This window comes from Zootoca vivipara, chromosome 10 (assembly GCF_965207765.1).
Source record: "Zootoca vivipara chromosome 10, rZooViv2.hap1.1, whole genome shotgun sequence".
NCBI classification, from domain to species: Eukaryota; Metazoa; Chordata; class Lepidosauria; order Squamata; family Lacertidae; genus Zootoca; species Zootoca vivipara.
The window spans coordinates 26885171-26900108 of record NC_142593.1 but is presented as its reverse complement, the minus strand read 5'-3'; the positions used below and the strand labels follow the sequence as shown (position 1 = coordinate 26900108).

The following is a 14938-nucleotide window of genomic DNA, read 5'->3' as shown; positions in this document are numbered from 1 at the left end:
GCAAATTGCATTGGAAGGGTGATAATGAAAAAGCAACACCATTTATTAATTTTGTATAAGTTATATTCAACCCTAGAGATTCCTTGGAGGGAAGGAACATGTCTGAATTTCACTATACAGTGCCACAGGCAGAAAGTGAGAGAAACTAAACAAGCACATCCTGAAGGGAGAGAAAATGCCTGCAGCAGCAAATGACCTACTACATACCTCACTGGAAATGTTTTGATGTTATAATTTGTTAATTTCAAGAAAAAAGACAATTATCAACAATTGCAGTTTGTTCTCATAGAACTATTTAACATTTTAAAAAATTGATCAAAAATGACATATTATTATTATTATTCAAAAGAATGACGTATTTTCAAAAGATCATGAAACTACATAATTTTGCACGCGAACCCCATGCCAAATTTATTCCTTGATTACTTATGGTAAGAAAGTTCATGACAGGATTAAAACACTTGGATTTCTGTAATAGAACTATACTCTGCTGCTTATCAGGCAGAACAATGTTACTGAACTATACATTTAATGGTCTGAATTAGCAAGCACTTCTCCCTGTTGAATTGCAAGGTATTTGAAATAATGACATATGCTTTTAAAAAAATCAACTTTGCTTTGGCAGTTGGATTGAATCATAAATACATTTATATGCCCCTATTAGGGTTGGCATTTGAATAGTTAAAAAGCACATCTTGGTAAATTGACTGGTAAAGTTTTGAAAGAGGTATAATAAAAGTATACTAATTACAAAATGACTATCTTCTGCATATTCTGTAGTCCAGCCTCAGAACCTTTTTAAAGCATTTTGCCAGATCACATAGCACACCATGGCAGATCATCATGCTATATTCTTCTTCACTTTAGCAAATGCAGAGATACTTGTGACCTGTGTTAAATTGTCACATTTTCTTGATAAATTGTCTAATATATTGGTTTTCAACCAGTGTACTGTGGCACCCTGGGGTGACTTGAGTGCAGGAGAGCCCCGGGGGCCGTCCTTTCCTTAACTTGCAGCCCATATCTTCTTGTACTATATCTCTCTCTCCTTCTCTCTGAGGAACATTCAAGGGAGCCAGCAGCTTTAACTTGCAGCCCATTTTCTTCCCAAAATATAACAGCAGCAAAAAAAGTGGGGAAGCACTTTTGCATGACTGTTTTTCTTCGTAAAATCTTTTCCCCACAACTACAAATCCTCCCCTGCTTCAGTAACTAACAGTTCCTTAGATTTACACAAAGGGCATGAGAAAACAGCAAAGTAGCTTGAAGGTATGTGTGCCTGGATGTGTGTGTGCTCTATAAGGAGGGATTTAACCCTGAAAATGAGCAGTTTCTTTCCTATCCCCAACATCCTTCCCCTCTATTTCTTTCTACCTCCCCCCCTCGGCAACCCCCCTTTTCCGTAACAGTCACCCAGCTTTATGGGAACAGAACCATGTATGCAGAACCTGTGCTGTGTGTTTCTAGCTTTCCCCACAATAACAAAATATTTCTGCTTCTGATCTTAATCTTGTTTTGCCCTCTCCATTCCCCACACATGTGCACACTCATTTCGGGAAAGGGAGGCTGGGGTGTCAGCTCGGCTCTGCAATGCAGCAGCGTCACTTGGGTTCCTGTCGACACATGCTCTCCCACTTACACACACGCCCAAAATGGTGCCGAAAAGGGGCGGAGGAAATGGAGTGGGGGCAGAATGGGCAAATCCCCACTTATGCGCATCCTGTATCAGAACCCCAGTATAAGTGGCTTCCGTTACAGGGGAGCCACAGAAAGAATGTGGTTGGTCATGGGAGCCATGCTCTCAAAAAGGTTGAAAACCACTAGTCTAATACCAAGAGCTTAGCATCTTTTAGCAGAGCACAGTGATCAACTGGGTATATAAGTGGTGAGATGACCTTTCAGGTATTCTGGTCCCAAGCTACAGGTAGGTAGCCGTGTTGGTCTGAGTCGAAGCAAAATAAAAAAAATTCCTTCAGTAGCACCTTAAAGACCAACTAAGTTTTTATTTTGGTATGAGCTTTCGTGTGCATGCACACTTCTTCAGATACACGTGAAACAGAAGAGCCAGACCCAATATAGAGAGCTGAAGGGCACTCAACAGAGCCAGACTGATACCTAGAGAGAACCTGCTGCAAGACAGACCCCAAAAAGAAAATAACAGAACACCACTAGTCATCACATACAGCTCCCAAGTTAAAACAGTACAACGCATCATCAGAGATCTACAGCCTCTCCTGGACAATGACAGCTCCCTTTCTCAAGCTCTGGGAGGAAGACCTTTCATTGCCTACAGACAGCCACCCAATCTTAAACAACTCCTCACCCACAATAATACAACCACCAGACTTAACATGGACACTGGTACCAGAGCCTGCAATAAACCCAGATGCCAACTTTGCTGCCACATACACCCGGACAACACCATTACTGGCCCCAACAACATCCAACATACCATCTCAGGACTATTTAATTGCTCATCTTCTAACATTGTGTATGCCATCAAATGCCAACAGTGCCCTTCAGCTCTCTATATTGGACAAACAGGCCAAACCCTACGCCAAAGGATAAATGGACATAAATCTGACATCAGGAATCACAAGACAGAGAAACCAGTAGGAGAACACTTCAATCTCCCAGGACATTCTATACAAGATCTCAAAGCAGCTGTTTTATTACAGAAAAAATTCAGGAACAGACTGGAAAGAGAAGTTGCTGAATTGGAACTCATTACCAAGCTTAAAACCATGGAGCCACCTGGGATGAACAAAGACATAGGGTTCTTACCTCATTATGCATGATCAAGCTTTCTTTAGCGCCTCAGCCCTTGCTTTTTCCAGCAGGACCAATTGCAGTCATCAGCAGTCGTTAGCAGCCATCAACAGGTTTACCACTCCTATCAGCCCATCACCCATTCCCACCCACCCCCACCACCCTTTGTATATACATAAGGGTCTGGCTCTTCTGTTTCAAGTGTATCTGAAGAAGTGTGCATGCACACGAAAGCTCATACCAAAATAAAAACTTAGTTGGTCTTTAAGGTGCTACTGAAGGAATTTTTTAATTTTGCTTCTGTGTTCAGTATAGGCAGCCCTGTTTAGGGAAGCATTTAATGTTTAATAGATTATTGTGTTTTACTGTTTTGTTGGAAGCCGCCCAGAGTGGCTGGGGAAATCCAGCCAGATGGGCGGGGTATAAATAAATTGTTGTTGTTGTTGCTGTTGTTGTTGTTGTTGTATGGGACTTCATATACCCCAAAACTGTCCCTTTGAACTTAGCCCATTAGCAATATCCTGCTCCAGTAAGCAGTCAACCTGCTGTATTTTGCACTAGCTGCAGCTTCCAGACCAACTTCAAAGGCATCCCCACAAACAGAAACTGCGGTAATCCAGTCTGGAGAAGGGAAATATCAATGAAAAATGGAAGGGAATTAAGAGTGTACAGCAATTGTAAGAGAAATTCTAAATTCATAACTGTGTAAGTATTTAAAAAGTATACAAAATTAAGCTCAACTCTTTATGAACATAGCTGCCAAGTCTCCCGTTTTTCGCGGGAAACCCCTGTATTTTGTTACCGTTTCCTGCTGTTATCCTGAATTGATTATATCCCGTAAATATCCCATAAAGCTCCTGCCGGCAGCCATGTCCTGGACATGTGCAGAAGCAATTTCTGGTGCCCAGACATGCAGACACGGGCAGCCCAGCACCGGAAGTCGCTTCTATGCATGTCTGGACATGTGTAGAAGCGACTTCTGGTGCTGCACCGCCGCTGATCCCGGATTTTTCAATCCGGGAGTTGGAGGGTATGTTTATGAACTGTTTGAAAGCACCACGAAAGAGGAACAACCAGTGTTATATTTATTAAATATTTAGCTTACATATTCACCTAAGCCATGTATGGGTTACTATCCCAAACTACAGTCATGATTGCATTTTTCTTTACATTTTCTTAAAGTGGAAATATTAAATAAATAATTAATGAAGGCTAGGACTCTTTCATACTAAACCAATTCATACATTATTTATCAGTATTTAGTATTTCCCACACACTGTTTGGAGGCATTTAAATAACCTCCTGAATTTGAAAACCACAAGCTTCATACCATATGCAGAAGTATATAAATCTTTTATTTTAAACATGCAACTGGATATTTCAAAAATAATATATGAAAACGGCCTAAATTTGGTTTCTTATTTTCCCTGACTCCAAGCCCTTGCCTTCAACTGCTACAGATTCCATTTGACCTTTATCTGCATGGTATGTTAAATGTAGATATGTAAAACTGACTAAATGTTGCTGGAAAAAAATCAATTTTTATTTATTCTATATATTTTGTTTAGTTGAATGCTGCTGTATATACAGGAAGGGGAAAGAGGTGGGTTTACTGGCCATAGGAAGAACCATGAGTTGTGACAGTTACTTTATTGTTAAAAAGAAGATACAAAAATTTCTATAGCTAAAAAGACGAGAAAAAAAACAGATTAATTCTTAAGAGCTACATTAAATTTAAACTAAAGTTAAAGGTTAAGAAACAAAAGAAATTAAAGACCTTCCCTGTCTCTAATCTTTTCATTCTTAACCAATACCACTCAAGAATCTTCAACTAATTATTATGTTTTATTGACGGCATCTTTCCCTGGAGAGGTTATTTAAAAAGTTTAACCCCTGAGCAAGTCATGGCTTCTCCTCCCTTTGAAAGTGTCAAGTGCATTGATTATAACTGCAGGAAGTGTTACCTTCTACCCAGAGATTCTCACCCTGCACAATCTTAAACACTATATCCCTCCCAAAACGGCTTTGATTCAGCAATTCAGGCCTCTTCAGCTGATATTAAAGGCAGAAGTACCACAGAAAAGGGATCAGCAGTTAAAATGAAATACAAAGTGGGGGAGGGACACAGATCTTGTACAGGGTAGCACAAAGCTGGAGAAAAGCAGATTTGAATAAGACATCACAGTGACTAAAAAAGAACAATATGACAGAAATTAAACATGATTTTTATGCATGGCTTCGAAGCATTTAAACTCATCTCAACCTCCATTGAAATTCTGATCATACCCAAACCCAAAGGCTTTTGACATACTTTCATAAATCCACACCTCCTTTCTCTCTTGTCTAATCTCCAGAGTCACTGTGAGTTTTCCCACAAGTTAAAGTGGTAAATATACTGAATTCTAATATCCATATGAACCCACAGAAAATACCACTTAATTGTCAAAATGAAAAACAGATACAAGAAACATAAAATACAGTAAATATTCACTAGGTGGCATTTTCCAATGCTTAACAGTTAACAGAAAAATGCACCTTTCAAAAAACATATATATCTAGGAAGACTTAATAGTAATTTCTCTAGCTTAATGAAGAAAGTTGCAACAAAATAATGCTACAGATATTATACAACCATAGTAATGATTTATCAGGACACAAAGAAAACCTCCATCATACATTTAATTCATTTTGTGATCTTCAGAATTAAAATTATTAGAACGCTATTAGAATTCAGAAGTAAACAGCCACTGAGATGAGGTTTATACGCAACTACGCATGAATCATAGAAACAGTGTCTAAACTTCCACAAAGTAATTGGATTTTCAGATTTGCAAGTGGGTTTATTCCAATTCAGTCATGACAGGGCCAGAAGGTAATGATACATCTGCCATGATGCAACAAGCAGACCTGTCTTCTGTCAAGAGTTGAAATCATAAAGGAATAAGCTGTCGTTAACAACCTCTCTCCAAACACTAGAGCTGTCATCTCATTGTTTTCCTTTGCTGGCATGGGGGCTAGGGTGGGCTTATATAGCCTGTCATTCAATATAACTCCAAGCATTTAACCTTCCCTCTGAATTTTCTTTAAGCGATCTTTGACTGAACTTAGACAAATTTATGACTAATTACCTACTTATAAAGTTTCTGTATAAAATTCATTTGGATATAAATCCATTCAATCAGAATTTAACAGGCACTATTTATTGTAAATAAATATATAACTACCACACATTTTTTAAAAAGGAAATAAAACATATGCAGTGGTACCTTGGTTTATGAACTTAATCCGTTTTGGAACTCCATTCTTAAACCAAACCTTAAACCAAGTTGTGCTTTCCCATAGCAGCAGGGGACTCAATTTACAAATGGAACACACTCAACAGGATGTGAAACATGTTCTTATTCCAAGGCAAAGTTCAGAAACCAAAACACCTACTTCCGGGTTTGTAGCATTCTTAATCCAAGTTGTTCATAAACTAAGCTGTTATTAAACCAAGGTACCACTGTATGTTTATGCTCTCAGTATTTCCTATTTTTGTATATGCATGTTTGGGATAAGGAAGAACTTTTTCTTTTTCACATTCAGTAGCTGAGATGGTTGGACAGTGTTCAAGAAGCTACGAACATGAGTTTGACCAAACTGCAGGAGGCAGTGAAAGAAAGGAGTGCCTGGCGTGGTATGGTCCATGGGGTCATGAAGAGTTGGACACGACTAAACGTCTAAACAACAACAACATCAACAACAGCTTATTAAACATATTTTCAAAACTGTTATCATGACCAACTTAATCATATAAAACTCCAGAGTTGTTTCAGGCAGGCACAAGGGCCAGCATATGCAAGTAAAGATTTTTTACTTTTTATCTTACATCTCACTTTTAAAAGTCCCCTCAGTTAAAACAACAACAACAACCCAAGCAGCACCAGGAAATTGAGAGACATACTAATAGAGATGCATGAGCACAAAACCTTATTGGATAGGGAACTAATTGTGCAGTTCTTGGACTTGGACTCTCAGTCAAAGTGTGAAAATACTGTACATGCTAAATCAGGCATCCCCAAACTTCGGCCCTCCAGATGTTTGGACTACAATTCCCATCTTCCCTGACCACTGGTCCTGTTAGCTAGGGATCATGGGAGTTGTAGGCCAAAACATCTGGAGGGCCGCAGTTTGGGGATGCCTGTGCTAAATGCTTGCTGCAACATACCTCTTCAAGATTCCACCAGAACGACCAATCCCTGGCTTTGAAGGCAAATGCACTTCAAACCTATGAGAGCAGTAAAGTTTTCACAAGTCCTCCCCAAATCTATGGACCCCGAGTCAGACACTGAAATGAATACTTCTACCATACGTTCATGAAATGCATGTACATATGGGGAATTAAGAGCTTTTATTTGTTTATTTGTTCGGTCCCAGCTTCTGCCAACCTAGCAGTTCAAAAGCATGCAGTGCAAGGAGATACATAGGTATCGGTCCGGCGGAAAGGTAAACCGTGTTTCTGTGCGCTGCTCTGGTTTCACCAGAAGTGGCTTAGTCATGCTGGCCACATGACCTGGAAAAACTGTCCACGGACAAATGTCGGCTCCCTTGGCCAGTAAAGTGAGATGAGCGCCGCAACCCCAGAGTCGTTCACGACTGGACTTAACTGTCAGGGGTCCTTTACCTTTTTATTTGCATGTATCCGATCTAGAGATGGATCTAGTAGCCCACCAGAGAGTGTATAATGGAGATTTGCAGAAGAATAGGAATAATTTTACCTTCACCTGGTGGGACTGTTAAACTCTTTTTGGATGAGAATGAGAAACAGTGCTGAAACAATTCTCCCCATTTCTGCACTCTTTAAATTTTCTGATCCAACAATAGACCCTTGACCAGCTGAATAAAGCTTAGACCTTAAATGGCTAACCTGTGACCCTCCAGATGTTGTTGAACTCCAACTCCCATCAGCCCCAGGCAGCATGACCAATGGTTATGTATTGGGAATTGCAGTCCAACAAACCTGGAGCGCACCATGTTAGCTGCCCCTAAATTAGAATGATGAAGAAGTTAGTATTTTATCTAAAGCAGTATTTGTTACTTGGAGGAAAAAATGGCAGAACTCAAACCTTCATTTTCAACCCCACTGAAGTTGTTTAGGTTCAGTTCACAATAATACTAATTCCCCTAACAATGACTCTCTTTTATGACAGTTTCTGTAAAAATGAAAATTGGCCTGTATTTTTTTTTCCTGTTCAAGGCTTTGAACCATATTCGAAGGCATGTTTATAGGGTTTTTCACCCAAAACAGTATAGCCTAGGAAAAGATGTGTAATTTATAAATTTATAAAAACTTATTTTCTCATGGTTTATCATAACCAGAAGCATCAGAAAGTCTTAAAATGGATACATTCACCACTTAACCTTTGAACGAAAAACACACCTTAAATCCAACCTGAGTGCACTTTTTCACTGCAGAATTTATTCAGTAGTTCTACAATATGGTCTAATGTGTCAACAACTGTCACTCACTTTACCATTTACAATTTTCTTTCCAAACTAAAGCACCCGGGACTCCCCCCCCCCCCAAAAAAAATCCCAAGAAAAACAACTGAACATTACAAATTGTATGGGTTTTTTAAAATCCCAGTGTTAATGTAGCAGATCACCTCCCAAGTACAGACCAAGCCAAACCTTAAGATCTTTCAAGGATCTCATGCTAGTCATTCTATGACCAGCACACTGTCACTTGGTGACAACACAGAAAGAGCTCTCTCAGTGGTAGCACTCACCCTTTGGAATGCCTTTTAACAGGTGGTTCAGGAGGTGGAGAGAGTAACCAGTTATAAATGTTTCTTAAAGATTTCCTGGACTCTGATTTCTAATTCTTAAACTATTTTTTTCCTTTTTTGAGCACTACTCAGGTTTACAAATTTTTGTTCTGTGTTTAATCGACTTTTAATTTTTAAAATATTTTTATATAAAATTCTATTAATTTTATCCTAATAATATTTTATATAAAGCACTTAAGAAATTTATTTTCATATTAAGCATTTTATACATTTTGTAAGTAAATAAATAAATGGGACAGAAATGAGTAAAAAAAATATCCTATGTAGTTTTTTAAAGCAAAAAATCAACAGAAGCAGATAAGTCAGTTCTTCTGACACACTATGCACGGCTTCATTTTGGGACATTTTATCACCTACGAAGACACATTTGAATTCTGCTTGGGGCTGAAAAGGTTACTGTAAAACTGTCTGTGTCAGTTTAGTTTCCATTTAAAAATTAACGTATTGGGTAAAATGTTTCCAATGTGTTTTTTCTCCTGACATAACCCACATGACTTTCTTTGGGACATTATTACTGCTGCAAGATACGTACTTACACTGGAAGACAGTTTTGGGGAAAAGATTACCTATGTCACGCTCCCTTTTTGTTTTCAGGGGAGCATTCCTCTATGGCTGTGTTAAGAGCTCACACAACATTGTGAAACACTGGAGCATGTTTTGTGTTAAGAATCTGACTTAGTCCAACTAATTTTAATAGGTCCATTTGTATGCTTCACAGAACATCTCTTTTTGTAAAGGTACAACTTCAAATGCCTTCTAGGATCAACTTCCTGTAATAATAGACAGAACAATTTGTGCTTCAGATGGAGATAAGGAAAACTCCAACCTGATGAAATTCAATTGAAAACATCAGTTTTTAAAAGATTTTTGGATTGATTTATCTTCTCCAAAGACCACACGGCAGTTCCTATAACAGTATGCAATGCAAGTAAACAACAACTGTTTCCTCAAATAAAATAATTATTATGCAAAAGTTTTAGAAATCAAAAGAAAATTGGCAGTTATACACAACTTTGATGTACATTAAGAAAATAAAATCTCACAATATTGTGAAAAATTGTTGAGTATAAAAAACAAACATATTTCAAAAGGCCAAATAAATATCCTACCTCAATAGCTCTTTTAATGTAGGGAATCTGAGTACCACTGTCCAGATCTTCATTTATAATAAGCCTTCTTGCCCACTGTCCTGCTCGAACAACACCACTACCGTGAATTAAAACCATCAGTTTGTCTGGATTTGTCATTGCATCCTCACTCATAAAGATAAAACTCCGGGGTTCACCTTCCGTGGCATCTACCTAAAATGAAAACAGTGTGTTTACTAACAGCTTATTGAATTATATAGCTTACATCAATGAATCTATTCAGACTATCCAACAGCTGCAACTAGCAATTAAATGCTTAGTTAGACCTGGAGTCTAGAAAATAAGTTGCCTACTATACTGTCCTCAGTATTCATTGTTAGCAGATCCACTCACAAAGGTGTTAATGCATACTGGCAGAGCAAACCCTACAGGTGGGATTCACCTAATGAGTTCTAGCAGTGGAAGCCATGAAGGAAGACTTCTGATGGTACAATGGTGCTTTCCCCCCTCTGCTCCCCACATGCCCCTAAAGTGGGTTGAGGGTGGCTAGGAGACCCCCAAAACAGCACAGTGGGTATGGGTGTTTCTGCATGGCAACCTGAAATGCTTGTACAGATGGAACATTCCATAGTACATTGATTTCCACCCTAAGAGCTCAAATCGTAATCACTCCCAGTAAGTTTTCCTCTTTGCATGTTTTTTAAAAATACGTATGCATCCTAGGCTTCCAGAAAAGGAGCACAGAGTGATATTTTTAATCTCACAACAGCCTGTGAGGTAGGTTAGATGATGACTTGTCCAAGGTGGACAGTGACAAACAGAGCAGTTCGTAGTTGAGCAGGGACAACAAACTAAAAGTTGCTTTGTGCTAACTATACCAAAGAACTAACAATTAAATTCAAAATGCCACAGAAGTCACAAACACAGTTCCACTAGCAGTACAGAATGTCACAACTGTCTCACATACAATGGGCAGCCTATCTGCATGAAGTTGGTAAGGTCATACCTGGGTATTACCTAGCCCACTTCTGGCAGTAATCTGTCCACACCATCACAGATATCTGCTTAAAAATACAGACTGAATGGGAAATCACAACAGTGTTTATTACTCTAGTGGACAAGCCCTGCTTAGAGATCAGTAATTGCACCCCGTTGGTCCTGTTAACCTTATCTGTAGCCCTTGCTAGTTTATCATGAGGTGTTGGTGACTCAACTATAGAATTGCTCAAGTGGCTCCACTTGTTTATGTCAGGAAGGTCACAATGCTGGTATGTCATCTTCACTCTCTCATGGAGTTTTGTAGGATTATATATTTTATTCCCTCCTTTGAAACCTCTAGGCAAGATTACATGTAATAAGCCCTATTATATATATATATATATATATATATATATATATATATATATATATATATATATAATCTTGCCCAGATCCTACCATTTATATATAAAATCTTGCCCAGATCCTACCATTTGAAGAAGACTGGATATGTGTGAGCCAACTGAAACTCTGGTCTTATAACTTGATCAGAACATACATCAGAACATACATTAGCACATATGGGTTATAGCATCTGGCTACCCAGTTCCACCCCTATCTGGGCAGGGATAGCTTAACTTCTGTCATCTATGCTCTGATAACCTCTGCTGGAAACTTCAGTTGGTGCAGAATTCAGTGTCCAGGTTGCCTACCAGGGCAAGATGGCTTGAGCATATAATGCCAATCCTGGCCTGACTGCACTGGCTGACAATTAGTTTCTGGGCTCAACTCAAACTGCTGGTATTGACCTATAAAGCCTTAAATGGCTCAGGCCCACAATACCTCAAGGACTGCCTTTCCTCATATGAACCAACTCAGACGCTGTGATCATCATGAGGTGTGGGGATTACACGAGGAAATTGTGCAGGCATGTGTGGGAATGACTGAGATCTGGTGCTGGCAAGCCACACCGATCTGCGAGAGTGTGGGCATTAGCGCGGCAAACCGGCTAATGTCAGAATGGGAAACACGTGAAGAAGGACAGGTCAGAGGCTCAGGTCAGCAGGGCAACAGGTCACAACAGAGCTAGAAGGATCAAGGAGGATCTGGATGGAACTGGATGAATCAGGACAAACCAGATGGGTCAAGCCAAGGAGGCTAACACAATGGGAACTAGGAGGGGGTGTTTACAGAGTGACATGTGCTTGGAGCATGGACAGAGGGCATGGCAAAACAACATGTGGGCTATGGAGGATGTCTTAGGGAGTGACCGGTTGTGCCATTACAGGAAACATCACCTTGTATGGGACTGCACTGCTGTAATTGGCTAGAAGTTACACTGTCGTTGTAATGATTAACTGTCATCCTGAGCTTTCAATAAAAGGAAGCGCTCGAGCTCTGCTCTTGGTCGCCTTCCCATTGAGTTCAACCTGCCTCGAGTCGTGTCGTCTTTGCCCCAGACAACATCTGGTGACGCCGGACGCGATGCGATTCACCCTATGCTCATAAGAGACTGGACAAGTCTAGGTACCTCAGCGCAGCGCGCTCCCCGTGAGTATGGGTTCATTAGAAGCAGTTCAAAGGAGAGGCCACTCAGAAGAACTGCAGAAGGTTTGTAAACTTTCGGTCAGGCAGGTTCTAGCATAGGAGCGCTAGGGAAATTATCAGAGAATATCAGAAGTTCATGCCCTGGTACCTAGAGGCGGGTTCTCTAAATATTGGGAGAGAATCGGGACAAAATGTCCACGCTTCGGGTACTCATAGTGACTATGTTGCTGTGGCAAAGACGCAGGGAAGCAATAGAAAAGGTGGAGATTTCATTAGGATCATCAGGATCTAGTATCAAGGGACCATCTCCACCCAATATTCCTCAGCTCCAGGGGGAGGTTTTAATCCCCCCGACATCAGCCCCTAAGGCAACGAGGCTTCCGGAAGTGAATCCGTCTGTCGCTTCTTTACTGCCCCCCAACAAGGCGGTAGAAGAAGCTGTCAGATTAAGATTTATGAAAGGAACCTTGATCAGAGAGGGGTTGAAGGCAGAGTTGCTGCCGCTTCACTGCTTCCTCCTCTTTTCCCTCCTCCTCAGACGTGCGCTCCTCAGAGCAGCCAGAGGGAGTGCTGCCGGATCGCAGCAGCTCCTCTGCCCAACAAAGCACGCGCACCCCACGCCCGGCCGTTTCCGAGCGGGGCAAATTCAGGCCAGCTGTGCCAAGCGCGCAATGCCAGCAAGCGCCGCTGAGCGCCGACTCTTGGGCGCTTGTGCTGGACGTGACATCAGGCAGGGGCAGGCGCTGCAGCTGCTGCTTCTGCTGCTTCTCCTGCTCCTCCTGGCAACACCTTCACGTTCTGGGAATCTGACTTGCAGCGGGAGGGTGTCTCTCATTGCCACCTATTCCCCATAGCCTTTTACCAGCTCATTGTTAAGGACTCAATGCAGAATTGCATTTCTCCCTCATTCAGGGCTTTTAGCAAACACAGAGCTGGGAACTTGCAAGCTCCGGCTGGAGCTAAGCTCTGGGTTGGCTTCAGGAGTATGGAGTCTGGAGTCAGGAGGATTTTAGCAACATCCTCTCAGAAATATTCTGTGCGTCACTGAATTTCCTTGATTTTGCCAACACTGTCGTTCCAACAGCATTCCATTAAGCCTTTGGGATTGGCAAACGTTACAGACCGCCATTTCCTAAGATATGCCAGCATTTTGTGGCACAGGCTTTTAAAAGGGTTTTCACTGGGAGAAAACTTAGCCTAAAAATTGCGCTAGCTTTTGGAATTTTCTAGTTCTGGAGTCTAGACTTTTCTCTTCAGTTTGTCAGCATTTTTCTTCATTTTCTTCTAGTAACACTGTATCTTATGAAAGGCAACATTATCTGTTCCTGGTTAGTTGCTAGTTTGTGAAACTGAGATTCACACACTCACCTCATATATTTGTAAGGTGCTCACATTACTCCAAGTCTGGAAACAAGTCCAAGTCTTGCTGTGTGCATTTCATTTTTATAAAGGTTTCATCTTGCTAATTGATATATTTCTGCCCAAGCACAGCTTCATAGAGCAAGGCTGGGTCACTAGATGCTTATTTTCTAGGTTGACTGCTATCCCATCTTGATAGCATTAATTTCTTCCTTATTTTCTGGAAGTATGGATGCAGCTTAACCAAACAGCTTGTAACATAGTTCTTAGGATTTTTCTTCATTTTAGCATTCTTCGCACACTTTTCTTTAAATGTATCCTCCTAACTTTTTGGGCCTTCAGAAAGGCGGGAGATTTCTGTTTCAATTTCTCTTTTGTGTAATTTATTGGGATCCTTTCTACGATAGTGTTTAGGTTTTACCTTTCTCTTAAATGTCAGATTTTTGGATTAAATAATAGATTTTTCTGTAATCTTTTAAGCCTTTTTGTCAGAATAAATAACCCTGTACTCATTAATAGGCTTAGATTTAGTGTGTTGCTATTTCTTACTTCAGTTTGCATTGTCTTCCCTTTAGCACTTCTTCCTAGGGTTGACTTTCTTGGCTACACATTAGTTTATTTTTATTCCTTTTCAAATGCATAGGTTGCCTTATACCGATTCAAGTATTAATAGGTTTAGATTTTGTTATTATTTCTCACAACAGAGTATTCCTGCAAGTATCATATTTTTCAGTACATCTGGTGTCAAAACTGACTGATTTTCTAGGTTTTGTATATTCTATTCCTCATTCAAAGGTGTGAGCATGGGAGTCTTAACTCTGCTCTCTAGTTACTTTTGATTGCTCTTTACAGGATTTGTTCTTTTCAGATTGCCCAAGCTCTGACTCGAATTTATTTTTCTACAGGAATTCCAGTAATATTGTAACTAATGTTTTTTTCCCTTCAGGACTTAATTCTTTCTCTTTTAGCACTGGGTGAGCTGTTCTTAGCTACAGATTTCTCAATCTTAAGCCCTAAATTGGCCTAGTTTCTTGTTTTTGGTTTAAATGCATTAATTTTGCAACTACTGTTTTTTCAAAAGTTTCTCTTGACAAATATAAAAAGAAAGGGGAAACTACCCTGGCAAATTATTATGGCTAAACACAAATTATTATTACATTAAATATTTATTCATATTTTAAAATTTATTAATACCAGTGGGAAATCTCCAGCCCTTGGTTAGATACAGGGCTTTACTCTCTCTCTGGCAAGGACCCGTCCCCCTTCTGCCTTCTACAGGTAAACCTATCTGGCATCTGGCTCGAAGTGTGAGACTGTGGAGAGATGGCTTGGTGGAAAGGGATTCAGCTTCAGTGCCAGGGACCCAGT

General features: G+C 40.1%; 1 protein-coding gene across 7 annotated transcripts in view; it reads right to left on the bottom strand.

Moving 5' to 3' along the window:
- ARB2A (ARB2 cotranscriptional regulator A) overlaps positions 1-14938 on the bottom strand; it is a 219340-nt gene that overhangs the window by 172519 nt on the left and 31883 nt on the right. For all 7 annotated transcript variants that reach the window (XM_035099875.3, XM_088652801.1, XM_088652800.1 and 4 more), the window contains exon 6: positions 9707-9898. In XM_035099875.3, the coding sequence (XP_034955766.1) occupies positions 9707-9898 (192 nt within the window). The remainder of the gene's footprint in view (positions 1-9706; positions 9899-14938) is intronic.